Genomic DNA, 14,169 nt, shown 5'->3' with positions numbered 1-14,169 from the left:
TTTTTCTGTGCTATCTATACCCTCAGAATTCACCACATCCCCCATGTGAGTAGGTGCAGTGTACAGAGGGAGGCTGCAGGAAGTATAGATTCACTTTAAAGCTCCACAAGTCCGTGCTTCAACTGTAAACTAGAATACGGCAGACGACACATAAGCCGTCTCTACATGAGACTCTTCTGACTGCTTTGTAAATGGAGCGATCATATTTGTTACAGCTGCAGAACATGTCTCATTTCAACCATCTGATTTTGTGATGATGAGTCTGGCAGATGTTTAGATTCTGAATGAAATCGGTGTTTGTGTTTTAACACAGTTTTGTTTCATAAGTCAGTAAAAAGATACGATGCAAAATGATTGTGATCTTCAAAGGTCTGTGAAATCCACAGACTTAGAGAGTAACATTACACCAGGCTGAAAGCAGCGTTTCACTGCCGTCTCTGGCTAAAAGCAGGACTGGAAAGTAACTAAAGGCCCATTTCCACCAATCATTTGGGTTCAGTTCAGTTCAGTATGCAGTTTTTTAGTTTCCAGTGTGAAAAGTTGTGGATGGTCCCAACAGAAGCGTTCCTTAGCGTCCCCATGTTTGGTCCCCCCTCTGTTGGGGTACCTAGCACACAGATCTGGTACTAAAAGGTGGAACTGTGAACACTGCAGTCTGATTGGTCAGTAGAGGACGGTCACTCTGCTCAGGGCTGAGTTGTGTCTGGTTTTGAGGCTCATGTAACCACTGTTCATACTGTGGAGAGTTTTATTAGTAAAGTGTAACTATAAAATGAAAGGATGTTTTGCTGCCTCTCACAGCAGCTGGAGTCTGAGAAAAAATAACTTCATTCACTGGGTCGACTGCCGGCGACTTTTAAGGTGGAACGTTAACTTGTAATGTTACTCAATGCATGAGTTGATGACGTGAATCCATCAGCACACCTTAAATTTCACTGTGACAACTTTGACCATCACTTTAGTTTTTATATGACACACACTTTTAGTAATGACTTTAAAAATATAGATTAATTTGGAGCGGATTATGTGAAGGTCATATATTCTAATCCTCACTTCCTGTGGGCTACAGCAACACTAAACCCCTGAGCTTGCCTGAGAAGGACTAAATGCACAAAGCTGCTATTTTTAAATATCCCATGGAGAGAGACTCTCACTGCAGCCTGTTCTATTTTGTTCTGAAAATGTGGGCGTGCAGCCTCGTTCTGTGGACGATAAACCAGGTGCAGACTTCCATCTGTGTCACCGCTGATGAGGAAATACAGCGAGTGCTGGACGGAGCAGTGAGTGACAACAACCCCGCCCACATTTAAGAGGACTGTCTGAACAGACCGAGGGTCTAGGTACCATGTCTGAAGGGTTACTGCTGGTTCCAAAGGTGCTGGACTGACAGCCATTTTTCAGCTGGGTCTGTGTCACTGTGGTGGGGGCAGTGTGTGCAGATAAACAGTGTTTGCTGCACTCCACCTGAACATCACTGCAGTGAGGCGAGCAGTTAAACCACTGAGGTTAATCTCCTCTTCAAGCTTTACAAACTTGGATCCACATTCTGTATAATAAAAGGAAAAAACATTATATACATGTGAAGCATATAATTGAAAGTACTGCACCAGCCTGGTGTTATATAAGAGACAATTATAGAATGACACCAGTCGGATCCTTTAAAAAGAAGTTCTATTACAACACAATGTGTGAGTTGGTCGTGAGTAGGTTCAGACATCCCCTCACTGTGTCTCTGTGACTCTGTCCATTCATTTCTTATAAAGATGTTAATCAAAAAAATCTGGTCACAGTTCTATGCACACCTTACGTACATGTTGCACGTGCTGCAGACCATTTTCAGCACAGATTAACACACATTTAGGACAATGTATGAAACACTGTGGCTCACTGATGCAGTTCTAATAGTTTTTGGAGAACAGTGGAGCTCTGTGGCACAGAGGCTCTAGATACACACACACACACAGCACTACCAGGATCAATCTATTATTGGTTTGGTTCTTTGCATGTGATTTGTTGACACTATAAAATGGTGAATATCACCAGCCTTTAAATAATGCTGTCAGACGAGAAAAGGGACCCCCTGCTGGCTGCTACATAAATGCATGAAATCAGGCTAAAACAAGCTGTTTTTGGTTTTCTGTTTCCCACCTGTAATCTCTGACTCGTGACTCTGTGGGCTGCATGTGGCACACTACGTACTGTTTCCTCCAACTCTGAGACTAAATCCCAACAGGGGATCATGCGTGTAAATAATGCATTTAAGCAAGCGGGAGGATTGCCTCAATAAAAACATCAGCCATATCAAGGCTGGATTTGTCCCTGTTTGACTGGAACACCATGGTACACAATAGCAGGACTGAAACAACACATACTGTCGTCTCTTCTGCCGCTCAATGCATAACTATAAGCATGGTATAAAGATAAAGAATGAATAAATATTGATTATGTATTACTTGATTAGAGCACAGCTTTATTACTGACAGGCTATAACAGATTTATTCTGGTAAAGTCTTTGGTTTATTCTTTGTCATTCTCCAGTTGTTCATCACTTCTTGCTTTTTATTTTTCATTTTAATTAACAAGTCAGCATTATCACTGACGTCTTTCCTTCCATACACCTTACCTACAAATTTTAGAGACATTATTTACTCTCTTGCTCACTTAGTGTCACTTCTGTGCACCTGCAGATCAGCCACCTTCCACTAAACTCCTTTATCAGCCGACATTAGGCTCATGTTTTACCTGTAAGTACCACATTCTCATATATTTCATCACCAGATGTCCACACAGTCAGAGAAATACAAAGTCCTGGTCACAGTTCAGGTATAAAACCTTGGCAAACCACGGAGAACCTCTCCTCTTGGATTCAACTGATTGACAGGTGGCGATAATGAGCCAAGAAAAGCAACAAAGGCAGAACAAAGAAGACTACAAGCTAGTAAACATGGATGTACACAATGCAATAAATGTAAGTCCAAAAAAGCAGGAGGGTTCCTGGTTTGAACCCAAAGTGTGAATGGTTGTCTGTCTCTATGTGTCAGCCCTGTGACAGTCTGGTGACCTGTCCAGGGTAAACCCTGCCTCTCACCCAGTGTCAGCTGGGATAGGCTCCAGCCCCTCGCGACCCCTAACAGGATAAGCAGTTACGGAACAGACAGCATTTTTTCCTAAATATATCATTATGAAAATAATGTGGGTTGCACAGGGTAGTGGCCACAGTAAAATCAGACTATCAGCGTTTACATAGGTTACTTAGTGGCTTTGCAATCTTTGCAATAAGCTTCTGCCACCGGTACTGAAATTTCGCGGAAAAAATCTGCTTTACGGCAGGAAACGCGTCAGGAATTGTGAAACTGGTCAGCCAATCAGCCAATCAGGGACTGGAGCTGGTCCTTATGAGGAGTTGGGCATGAGATAGTTGAGTCACGAGCACAATGGCAGACGGACAAAGTTTGGAGACAAGGGAAAAACGGCCTAGCAAAAGAAAAGGAGCTCCTCTGTGTGAGGAGGCAAAGAAGAGCAAAAAGGAGAGTGATAAAAGAAGAGGAAAAACAAGAGTAAACCTCAGTCAGGCGTTCAAGAGATGGAGGGAGCTCCGTGACCAAAGAGGCTTCAAAACCCATGTCCAGCTAGCTTTCTTTCTAATGGATCAGTAAGTAACACGGCTAAATGTTAGCTAGACCAGAGAGGACTGTACTGTACTGGCTGCTAGTTCATTCCTAGCTGGCCAGCATCGCAAATCGCCGCAACCAGGGAGCGGGTAGCGAGTGTTGGTCGGCTGACATCCTGGTTGCCATTCTACGGCAGCCTTCGGACAGTGATACCCCCCTCCCTTCCTTCTGTTCTCTTCTCACGGAGGCAGCTATCCACGGACATCGCCCAGCTAAGTTACGCCCAGCTAAGTGAACACTGAACTTTGTTTCCCATTCAATTTGAGCTCCGCATGGTTTCCATATGGTAGCGTTTATTCTAGAATGGGGACTGTTGACATGTGCATATTGGTATAATTCCACTGTGTCTACTGTTGTTTGTACTGATACTGTACATATTGGTATCATTTACTGTGAGCTGTTTGTACTGGTACTGTGCATTCTGCTATAATTATTTGCATTACTATTTGTTTTTTCTTCAGATAAATCTGATAATTGTTGCTCGGTCTCTTTACTCATTTATTTAGTAGAGTGTCCACACACCTTCTCATTCTACATATACATAGAGGTATACAGTCAGGTCCATAATTATTTGGACAATGATACAGTTGTCATCATTTTGGCTCTGTACACCACCACAATGGGTTTTAAATGAAACAATGAATACCTGCTTAAAGTGCAGACTCTCAGCTTTCATTTAAGGCTTTTTTCAAAAATGTAGTATGAACCGTGTAGGAATGACAACCATTTCTTCACACAGTCCCCCGACTTTAAGGGCTCATAAGTATTTGGACAAACTACATAATCATCAATTAAACAGTCAGTTTTAATACTTGGTTGCAAATCCTTTACAGTCAATGATGAAAGCTGAAGTGTTTGGGGCTACATTATCTGCTCAGATTCAACTAAATGTTTCAAAACTCATTGGATGATGCTTCACAGTGCAGTTGGACATTGACCTGAAGCATATTGCAAAAGCAACCAAAGACATTTTTAAGGCAAAGAAGTGGAATGTTGTGCAACGGCCAAGTCATATCATCTGACCTGAATCCAACTGAGCATGCGTTTCTCTTGCTGAAGCCAAAATTGAGGGCAAAACACCCAAAACACAAGCAGGAAGTGCAGACGGCTGCAGTAAAGGGCTGGCAGAGCATCACCAGGGAAGAAACCCAGCATCTGATGATGCCTATGTGTCCAACACTTCAGGCAGTCATTGACTGTAAAGGATTTGCAACCAAGTATTAAAACTGACTGTTTAATTGATGATTATGTTAGTTTGTCCAAATACTTATGAGCCCTTAAAGTCGGGGGACTGTGTGAAGAAATGCTTGTCATTCCTACACGGTTCATATTACATTTTTGAAAAAAGCCTTAAATGAAAGCTGAGAGTCTGCACTTTAAGCAGGTATTCATTGTTTCATTTAAAACCCATTGTGGTGGTGTACAGAGCCAAAATGATGACAACTGTATCATTGTCCAAATAATTATGGACCTGACTGTACATAGAGGTATACTGGTGGCTTTACAGCCTGCATTTTATTTAATTTAGAGAGTTTGAATTTATTGATTATCTGTAATCCCCACGGTCAAGTTGGTCGTTGCGACGCAGCACCACTGACGCTAGGTGGCGCCAAGTTAAAAAAAAAAAAAAATCCCATCTGTTGCCTCTTTAAAGTTTGGTGCTAAAGCTCACTGAGTCATCGGTGCGCCAGACTAGAAGTAAAAGCCAATTGTATTTAACATTATTTTGTGTTTGTTTCCTTAAAAAATTAACCAGTTAGTTCCCAGTTGATGGGTGTCGGGCTACCAAAAGCAAAATTAACCAATACTGATATCACTAACTTATACTATTATATAACAAAATAAAAAAACCCAGGTCAGTCAGCCCGATGGATGTGAGAGGACACTGATCAGTGACAAATCTTCACAATGGTGGCAACAAATGTGGTCACTAAAAAAAGTACCACTTCGCCCATCGGCGGACCATTCAGGAAATGAACTTGGCGAGCACAATTAAAAACAAACAGATTTTGTGTGTTTAAAAGTACACTCCACAGGGTACAGCCTTGGTACTGTAGCAACATGACTTTTCATCTATAGCCATCATCAGGTCATTTACTTATTTTCTTTTATTCCCACTTTTATTTATTGGCCTGTAAATCATGTTTATATTAATATAATATGAGTACGTACTTCGCGGTGGATACAATTTTAAAACTATGCCCGAGGCGTTGGTGAGAGAACCGTGGTGATCTGAGAGAGCGAACTGGATATAAATGTGTTTATTCTTCTGCTTGCTCCCCTGGGGAACAGCTAATATGCTAATGTGAGCTCATGGAGAGCTGATAAAAGCATGAAACACTTCTAATTTGTCATTTGTGTGTGTTTGTGAGACGCAGGCCGTGTTGCTCTTTGTTACGGCCTTATATCTCAGAGGAGCAGATGTGTCCATGACTTCCTGTGTCTCTCCTCCATCTATACGTGACTCCCACTCCTCTCATTGTGTATTTGCGGACTGGGTCTTTGCTTCTTTACGCCCTCACTCATCTGTCTCCCTTTTTATTAATAATTAATAAAGAGAGGATGAATGAGCAGGAATTTTTCTCCTGCTGTTCTTCTTCACGGCTCTCTTCTCTTCTCAAAACTTTTCACTTTCCTGTTTCGTTGTCTCTCAAACTTCCTCTCATCAGCTCACTCAAAGGCTTCGACAAACCACACCAAGAGTTCAGACATTCATCATCTGATGGCATTCATGTGAACTTTTATGTGTTTTCTACCTTTTAAAATCACTCCACTGACTGACTGCTGGAACATTTGATTGTTGTGGATTCTCTTATGGTGAAACATGTAAGGCAGCCACTGCTCGATGAAAGCTCTTTAGACTTTGCACATAAAAAGGCGATGGTTCCCTTTAATATATGCACGGCTCAGTAATTCATACGTTCATTCCCTCAGTCAGCTCAGCTGCACAAATGAAATCTGGCATAGCACTGAATGTAAGGGATGTATAGTGTTTGTCAGCAGGATTTCTTTAAGAATTCATACAGGATTGTTAGAATGGTGTGTCTTATATCCATTTTATTCATCCAGGGAAATTTTGCTTAAATGTGTGAACTATGCAGGAATGATTGGTGACTGTTTTTATACAATATCACCTGACAAAGTGAAAGTCAACAGCTCTCATTTTGGAACAAGCTTTGTCCACTTGGCATTTGGCACTGTGTTTGCAACTTTTGTAGCTTCCCCTTTGATGCCTGCTGCTTACAGTCTGGCTCCTGGTCCCTACCTTTTTATAAAGTCCTGACCAAACCTGCACGTTGTTCCCAGAAACGCCCCGGTTAACCTTTAATTGATTAACCACCAAGAACATTTTTGACGGGTTTCGCAGGTTGGTTTATAGCTTAATTTTGCTACTCATCAGTTTACTGCACTGCGCACCATCTGGATCTATTACCATCGTCTTATCTATTACCTCTAGTAACACTGTCGTGACTCAACAGTGTTGCTGTGGAATCCCGCCCTCCGGTCTCCCCCCAGCTCGCCTCGATGAATAAGCAGCTACATTTTGAGCAGGAAAACCCCTTTAGCATTGTTGACCATGTTATCATTGTTAGCTCTGTTACCACCGTTAGCAGTGTCAGCACAGCTAGTGGTGCTAACATTGTCAACAATGCTGAGAGGGTTTTGTGATTCAAAATGAAGTTGCTTGCTCATCGGGGCGAGCTGGGAGGAGAACGGAGAATGGGCACAAAGTTTCCTTCCAACACAGTCTCACTCCAAAGTTGTCGTCAAAATCAAGCTCTTGGTCAGTGACTTCCGGCATCAGACACTGACGAAAAAAAACGTCCTTTCATGTTGGCACGATACCAGGTAAACGCAGCAGGACAACAATGTGAGTTAAGCGGGTGAAAGTCCGAGTAAGGCGGTTGGGTGTGATTCCTGTAAAATTGTAAAGTCAAACCCTTTCCTTTCTTTCCTAAACCCAAGAAACTGTACACAAACTGTGCATTTCCTGTGAAAACAGAAGTGTATTTTGAAAACAGACAATGCATACCCACACCCAGGGTACCTTGGACGTCGTATGTGGACGTGGAAAGTCCATGACCAAACGTGGACATGTGACGAGGTCACAGTGAGAATGTGTTGTGTTTTGCCACCAGAACAGCATTAACAACTGTAACCACAGAATGAGCAGCACAACTAGCTAGCTAACATTAGCCTCGTCCTGATCTGAGTGGTGCGCAGTGCAGAGTGGCAAAGAAACCACTGGAGATGAAGGGTGGGCAGTGAGCATGTTTCAACACTTTGGCTGTCAGTTAGCAAATCCATCAGAAAATAAAATAAAAGGCAGAAAATTTAGACTTCATCACATAACATGAAAATTTCCCCGCCTCTAAATAGAGGGTGCTTTGAAACTCATCCTCAGCAGTGATTCACATTCACCATGAAACTTTCTGGCTCTGTCAGAAAAACATTATGAGATGCAAATCCTCCGTTAGCGTCCCAATTAAACAACCGGAGGGTTCATCTCTAGTTTAGATCTAATCACTGCCACAGTTTCCAAAGAACGTTGCAGCGGTAATGGTCCACATGGTACACTGTATGTAGGAATGTGCTTTCACCTGATTTAAAATCATCCCCATCCTCAACCTTGCACACATCTGCCCCAGAGCGACATCACATATGTTCGACCACACTCAGTAATGCATAGAGTACATGCAATCACACATGATGGAGGTCGTTCCAAAACATTGGGTATGTGCAATCATGGAGGCAACACAAGACAAGCAGCCAAGGACCTTTACAACGGGAAGATTTATGTTCTGGACTCTAAACTGATTTTCTAAGGTTTTTAAAGCTTTTATATTTACACTGTTATGAGTCTGGAGATGAGAGCAAGAGGGGAGAGGGAGAGGGAGAGGGGATGACATGCAGCAAAGGGATGCTGGTCAGACTTGATTCCAGACTGCTACTCAGTGGTCAGCATCCACTGGGCATACGCTCTACCAGGTGATCCACTGGGGTGTCCCAGGATATTGTAAATCATATAAATGTATGCAAAAACTGACACAAATGTAAATATTCCTTTAATCAAAACTGCTGCAAATTGTTCATTGGTAGGTCAGGTCTAGGTAGCAGTCTGGAAGCCGCCGTGTACCACGTTTCACATTCTTTTTTCACTTGACTCAACAAGAATTATTTGAAAAATACACTTGTGGCTTTAATAAATAGATTTTTTAGATTGAGTTGAATCAAATGACCTCCTGCAAAATGAAGGTGCTACTTCTGCCAGTCTTAAAGAGCTCATCTGCAGCTCTTCAGCCCCCACATATGAAACTGTAAATTCATTTCTGTACTGAGGTTAAGTGGCTAGTGAAGAATGTCTGAGAAGATTATTTGGTTTTACACTGTATGAATATTTAAGCCTCGTTGGTCTTCACAAAGGACACGCAAAACAAGAGTAATAGCACGCACACACACACACATTCTTGGTCCAGTCTCACCTTCCTTCTTGTAGAAGACCAGCTCGGTCTTGAACTCCCTCCTCTCATCCAGGGCTCCTTGGATCTGAGCCGTCAACCGGTCACTTGTTTCCGGGCCGTACAGGAAGTGACAGGCGCAGCTCTTCTGCATGAGCTCAGCTCGGGCGTAACCGGTGAGCTCGCAGAAACCGTCAGAGCAGTAGACGATGGGATAGAGAGACTGCACCTGGGCGTTTCCCAGCACAAAGTTGCTGTCTGTAGGGAGAAGAAGAAAAGAGTGATCAATAGAGAATTCAGGCCTGTAAAGTCTGATTTGTGAATTGCTCTGCGAGTAGACATCCAGCGCGAACTCTGACATGTTTAATATGAAGCTATGGTTCTCATACACAACCTTCATCACAAATGCTTGTTGAAATACTGTTATTATTGCATCATTCCTATTTCTAGTTAAAGTATCTTGGATTTTCATTGAAAATTCCATTTAACCAGGGTTTGAATGTTACAGAGACTTTCACAGTCCTGCAGAGAGTAAATTACTCTGAACTCTGAAGAAGAAATTTTCAGTTTAAGTGGTTAGGTGAGAGCTGAATCCAAAAACTATCCATTCTCAATCTTTAAAAACTCATGGGTGAATTCTCAAAGAATGGACTGCACCATCAATTGTGCATCACTTCCAACCGCTGTCTGCCCGTCTCAAGGTCTGATCATAGACTGTTCAGAATAATAATACCACAACTCGCAGACAGCCGTCACTCAAGCAGCCCTGCTCTGAACCTGGCGTGACTTCAAGTCTTAATAAAATGTAAACAGGTGAGTGAACTTGCCCACTGTGCAGTTGTCATGAATGTTGAAATTAGCTACAGAAACCAAATCTGTTTCCTGTACCAGGCTGTAAACATGTTTATTTCTGCTGTAAAGTTGTGCATTTTTACACAGGGATCAATGGGGACTGACTATCTTCTGGAGCCAGCCTCAAGTGGCTGCTCAAAGAACTGTGGCACTTTTGCGTTAGCTTTATTTTTCAGCCCTGGAAGCCGCCACATGGGTCCAATTTACAAAACATATTGATGATATTACAGTGCAAACACTGAAGTTGTGCAGTGCAATCTGCCCTTCTTTGCGTCAGATTGCAATTATTCATGTGGCAAAGTATAAATGCTGCCTTTGCGGTAGGAACACAGCAAGATGATTAACAGCAATGAAGAGGTGCAGAGGCATCTCTCAAACCTTTAAGGCAAGGATAGGTGACAAAGAGAAACCATATTTGGCATTTAATATTATAGTCTGTCAGTGCGGTGAGAAGTGGTGTCAGTTACCACCAGAGTTGGGTATAACAACAAAGTAACACGTTAGAGTACTTTGTTGCTTTTTGCAGTAACGAGTAACCTAACATGTTAGTTTGCTGTTTGAGTAATCAAATATTTAAGTACATTTTCAAACAAGACATCAGTTACTTCTGTTACATTTAGAACACTGGTCCTTCAGCTCCAGAACAGCAACTGCTGTCGTTTGGTTCTAATAACGTCAGTCTGAAAGAAGCCACGGAGCTTGTGGCTCGCTATGTGGTCGGAGAAATGCTGCCGTTGTCTATGGTGGAATCTAAAAAGAGGTGGAGGAGGACTCGCTGACAGACAAGTCAGACTCAGGAGGACTTGCATTATGCCTGGTACACACTACATGACTTTTTGCTGTTCTGAAAGTCACTATGTCACATTACATGATTGTGGATTCATAAAATCGTGCCGTGACTTGGCCGACAGACATGACACACTACACGATGGTCCACATGTTATAAGGGGCTTTTAATATGAAAGAAATTCAGGAAGTGTTGAGTTTGAAATGACGGTGCGATATGTTAACTTTATAAAGACAACGGAGCGGATAAAAAGTAAATATATAAACACACAGAGGGATTAATAAATAACAGACCGTCTATAATGTAGTTTGTTTCAAATGAAGCTGGGAGCCTCTGCAGTTGTGGTGAGTAAAAGCCCCGCCGCTATTTGTTAATGTTATTACTTTATGTCCGACCGTGAGGATGTACCATTGTTTGCTAGCTTGATGCTAATGACAGTAACGTTAACTCAGCGGGTTGACAAAGTGCCTCTGCTGTTTCACACCATCATTTCCCCCTTTTACTCTGTGTGGTAACATCCCTAGAGGAAATATTAAAAACGCTGGGGTGTTGTTGTCATACAGTTGTCTACGGCAGCAGATGGTTCTGTGTTTCTACTGGTCAAAGTGACAGCTGTGATGGGAGAACTGGATCTCAGTGAAGGGCAAGTGGTCCATAACTTTAGTTTTGGAGACAAAAAAATGTAGGCTTAGCTCCCTGTGGTCCATTGCCCAATAGGAAATGTAGAATACTCAAAAGTACTTTAAAAGTGCTTGAGTTACTTTTCTCAGGGAGCAACGTTGTAAAGTAACTGGTTACTTTTCAAAAAGTAACGCAGTAAAGTACTTTGATTACTTTTAAAGTAACCCTTACCCAACTCTGATTACCACCACCTCTCCAAAGATGTTAATAATTGCACTTTAACATTTTGTGGTTATTAGTGCTGTTTTTGCAGCTAATTTGCAAAGAAAGGGGCCAATTTTGCACCAAATGCAACCTAGTCAACAGAATAATATTGGCATGGTACATGGCAAACCATGGATATGTTAGAGTTGCACGGTATTATGTGGCGAAAACATTTGAACTTTACATTTAAACAAAAATGTAGTTAACATATCGTTAGGTTTTGAAAAAGATTATGGTTTGGCTTAAAATATCCATTTTTGGTGGCACAATCCTCATTTGAAACGCAGCGACGTCTCGGTAAAAAACAACTGCTTTTCATTGCACTATCCCTGCTGGAAAATACAGCAACAGGTCGCTAAAAACACCTACGTTTGGAGACTGAAAAGCCACAGGAAACACAGCAATGTCACACTAAAAAAAAACAACCATTATTGTTGTTTGTTGGTCTTGACAGAAATCTACAGTTTTGCAGGCGTCTCGGCTAAGTGTCAGCAACAGGTTGCTAAAAAACACCACATGTGGGGGCTGAAAAGCTGCTGGAAAAACAGCTACGGGTGATGAAAAATTACCCACACATGATACGTAAGAAACATAGACATGTAAAGTAATTATGATGTGCAGAAATGTCCAATGCCAGCATTTTCTTCTGGCGAGTTGGCTGCCAAATATACGAATATTACCTGAAATTGAATAAAAGCTGCTATTTGCTTGGCAGCACAGTTACATTTCACCCTCTGCAGGTGCTTTGAGCATCACAGTTTCTTTCTGTCTTATTTGTGCAGGTTTACTGGCTGCAAAAGCCCTGCAATCTTTCTGTGAATTCCCCCGTCACATTAAGACTTTCACCATATTCGTATCCTGCATCTCTCACTGAAACACTGTGTTAATTCCTCTCAGAATATTCAAACAAGAAGGCAGCCTCGCTGTGAGAGAGGAGACAGACTGCTGGAAGCACAGCTGCTGGTGTCCAGAGCACAGGCACCCGGCAGATCAGTAACAAGAATCGATCGGGTGAAGTAAACACTATCAAGAGTCATCACAAAACCTTATGAGGTTTCATTCATTGATGCGGCCAACAGCACATCCGCCCTCCCTCCAGTAACAATGTTGTGTACGAGCAGGAGCATGCCCGGCGTGATCCTCTCTTTACTCGCTTTACAAACACAGCTACGCTCTCGGGCTGTTGATTGGTGATCAGCAGAAGATGGATGTGTGTGTGTGTTTGAATGTGTGTGTGTAAATACCAAGTGGAAAATTTTGCCAGTGCACATTCAGCTAATGGCCCCGGGCATGTAGATGGGTGAACTCTCTAAAATGGACTATTTATTACTTTGTGCTCAGGCGTCCACATTGATCCATCAATTCTGAAGGCCCTCAAGACCCCCTTATTAAATATTTTATGGCCTGATGTGTGAGGTGTGTGCGTATTGGTGCGCCACTGCCTGTGCTACTTTGAGCTCATCTGACAGCTTAAAATGAACCATTGAGACGAACATCTTTTAAAATCTGAGAGAAATAAATGTCAGGAGGGAGGGATACATGTTTCTGAGAACAGAGAAAGGTGGATGTATACATCTGAGTGCATCTGTCAGTGCAGGAGTGTGCCCAAGTTGCACATTGTCATTTCTCACACTGGCAGCAACAATCCATCTCCTGAGCTAATTACTCCCATGACTGACACTTACACACTTCCTCTGTTTCCTGCTCTTTGCTTTCTCTTTCTAATCTCTCCGGGGGGATGGCAGCAGTATCCGGTGATGCCAACGAAAACACCAGATAAACAGAAGTGAAGACCCACTTCCATTAGAATCCATTAGAATCCCTGCTGGCCCTCATGCTTCCCGTCTCTATCCGCCCTGTGGGAACCAACCCTGATGTCATCCAGTGCATCCTGTGGTTGGATATGCAACCAGGCATGAGACACGAGGCTCAGAGGCCAACGCTCGACTCTCAGTAATTATCACTACAACAGAGGTAATATGCTGTTTACCCAAGATAATTAACACACATATGATATATGATATTGTGTCCAGTGATTTTGCCTCTGGAAGTCAATGAATTTACAGTATTTCAAAAGATTTGTGACAGTTTTGATTCAGACTAATATTAATTAAAACTGGCATTATTCTTTCTTTTCCCCTGAAAGACCAAACTCAACAAAACATAATACTGTCTGATTTTCCACCACTCAGCCACAAACTACTCCTTTCCTACGGATGATGTAAATCTTGCAGCACCGACAATACTGGATAAACTTCACCCAGTAGTTACCCACAAAACAATGGGATTGTTTTGACCCAGTGTCAGCGTTTATTCTCTACACTACTGTTGAGTTATTTGCCCAAACTGAAACATAGTATGGTTGTTAACTTTAACAATCTACTGCAGCTCTTTTACAACTCAGGGTTCCACATTAATCATGACGGCCCGTGGCCACAAAAAGTTTCTCTGTGGCCAACAAATACCACCTGTGTGTGGCCCACTGTGGCCATTAAGTTTTATCAAGTCTCTTGAG

At 42.3% G+C, this 14,169-nt stretch overlaps 1 protein-coding gene across 1 annotated transcript in view; it reads right to left on the bottom strand.

The window, feature by feature from the left end:
* The window catches only part of kcnh3 (potassium voltage-gated channel, subfamily H (eag-related), member 3), a 234,635-nt gene that overhangs the window by 78,968 nt on the left and 141,498 nt on the right, over positions 1 to 14,169 (bottom strand). Inside the window, exon 2 of the mRNA XM_033612613.2 lies at positions 9,155 to 9,388. Coding sequence (XP_033468504.1) covers positions 9,155 to 9,388 — 234 coding nt within the window. The remainder of the gene's footprint in view (positions 1 to 9,154; positions 9,389 to 14,169) is intronic.

The sequence above is a fragment of the Epinephelus lanceolatus genome, chromosome 14 (assembly GCF_041903045.1).
Source record: "Epinephelus lanceolatus isolate andai-2023 chromosome 14, ASM4190304v1, whole genome shotgun sequence".
Taxonomy (NCBI): Eukaryota; Metazoa; Chordata; class Actinopteri; order Perciformes; family Serranidae; genus Epinephelus; species Epinephelus lanceolatus.
Note: the sequence above shows the minus strand (reverse complement) of the source record. Positions and strands in the feature narration are given on the sequence as shown.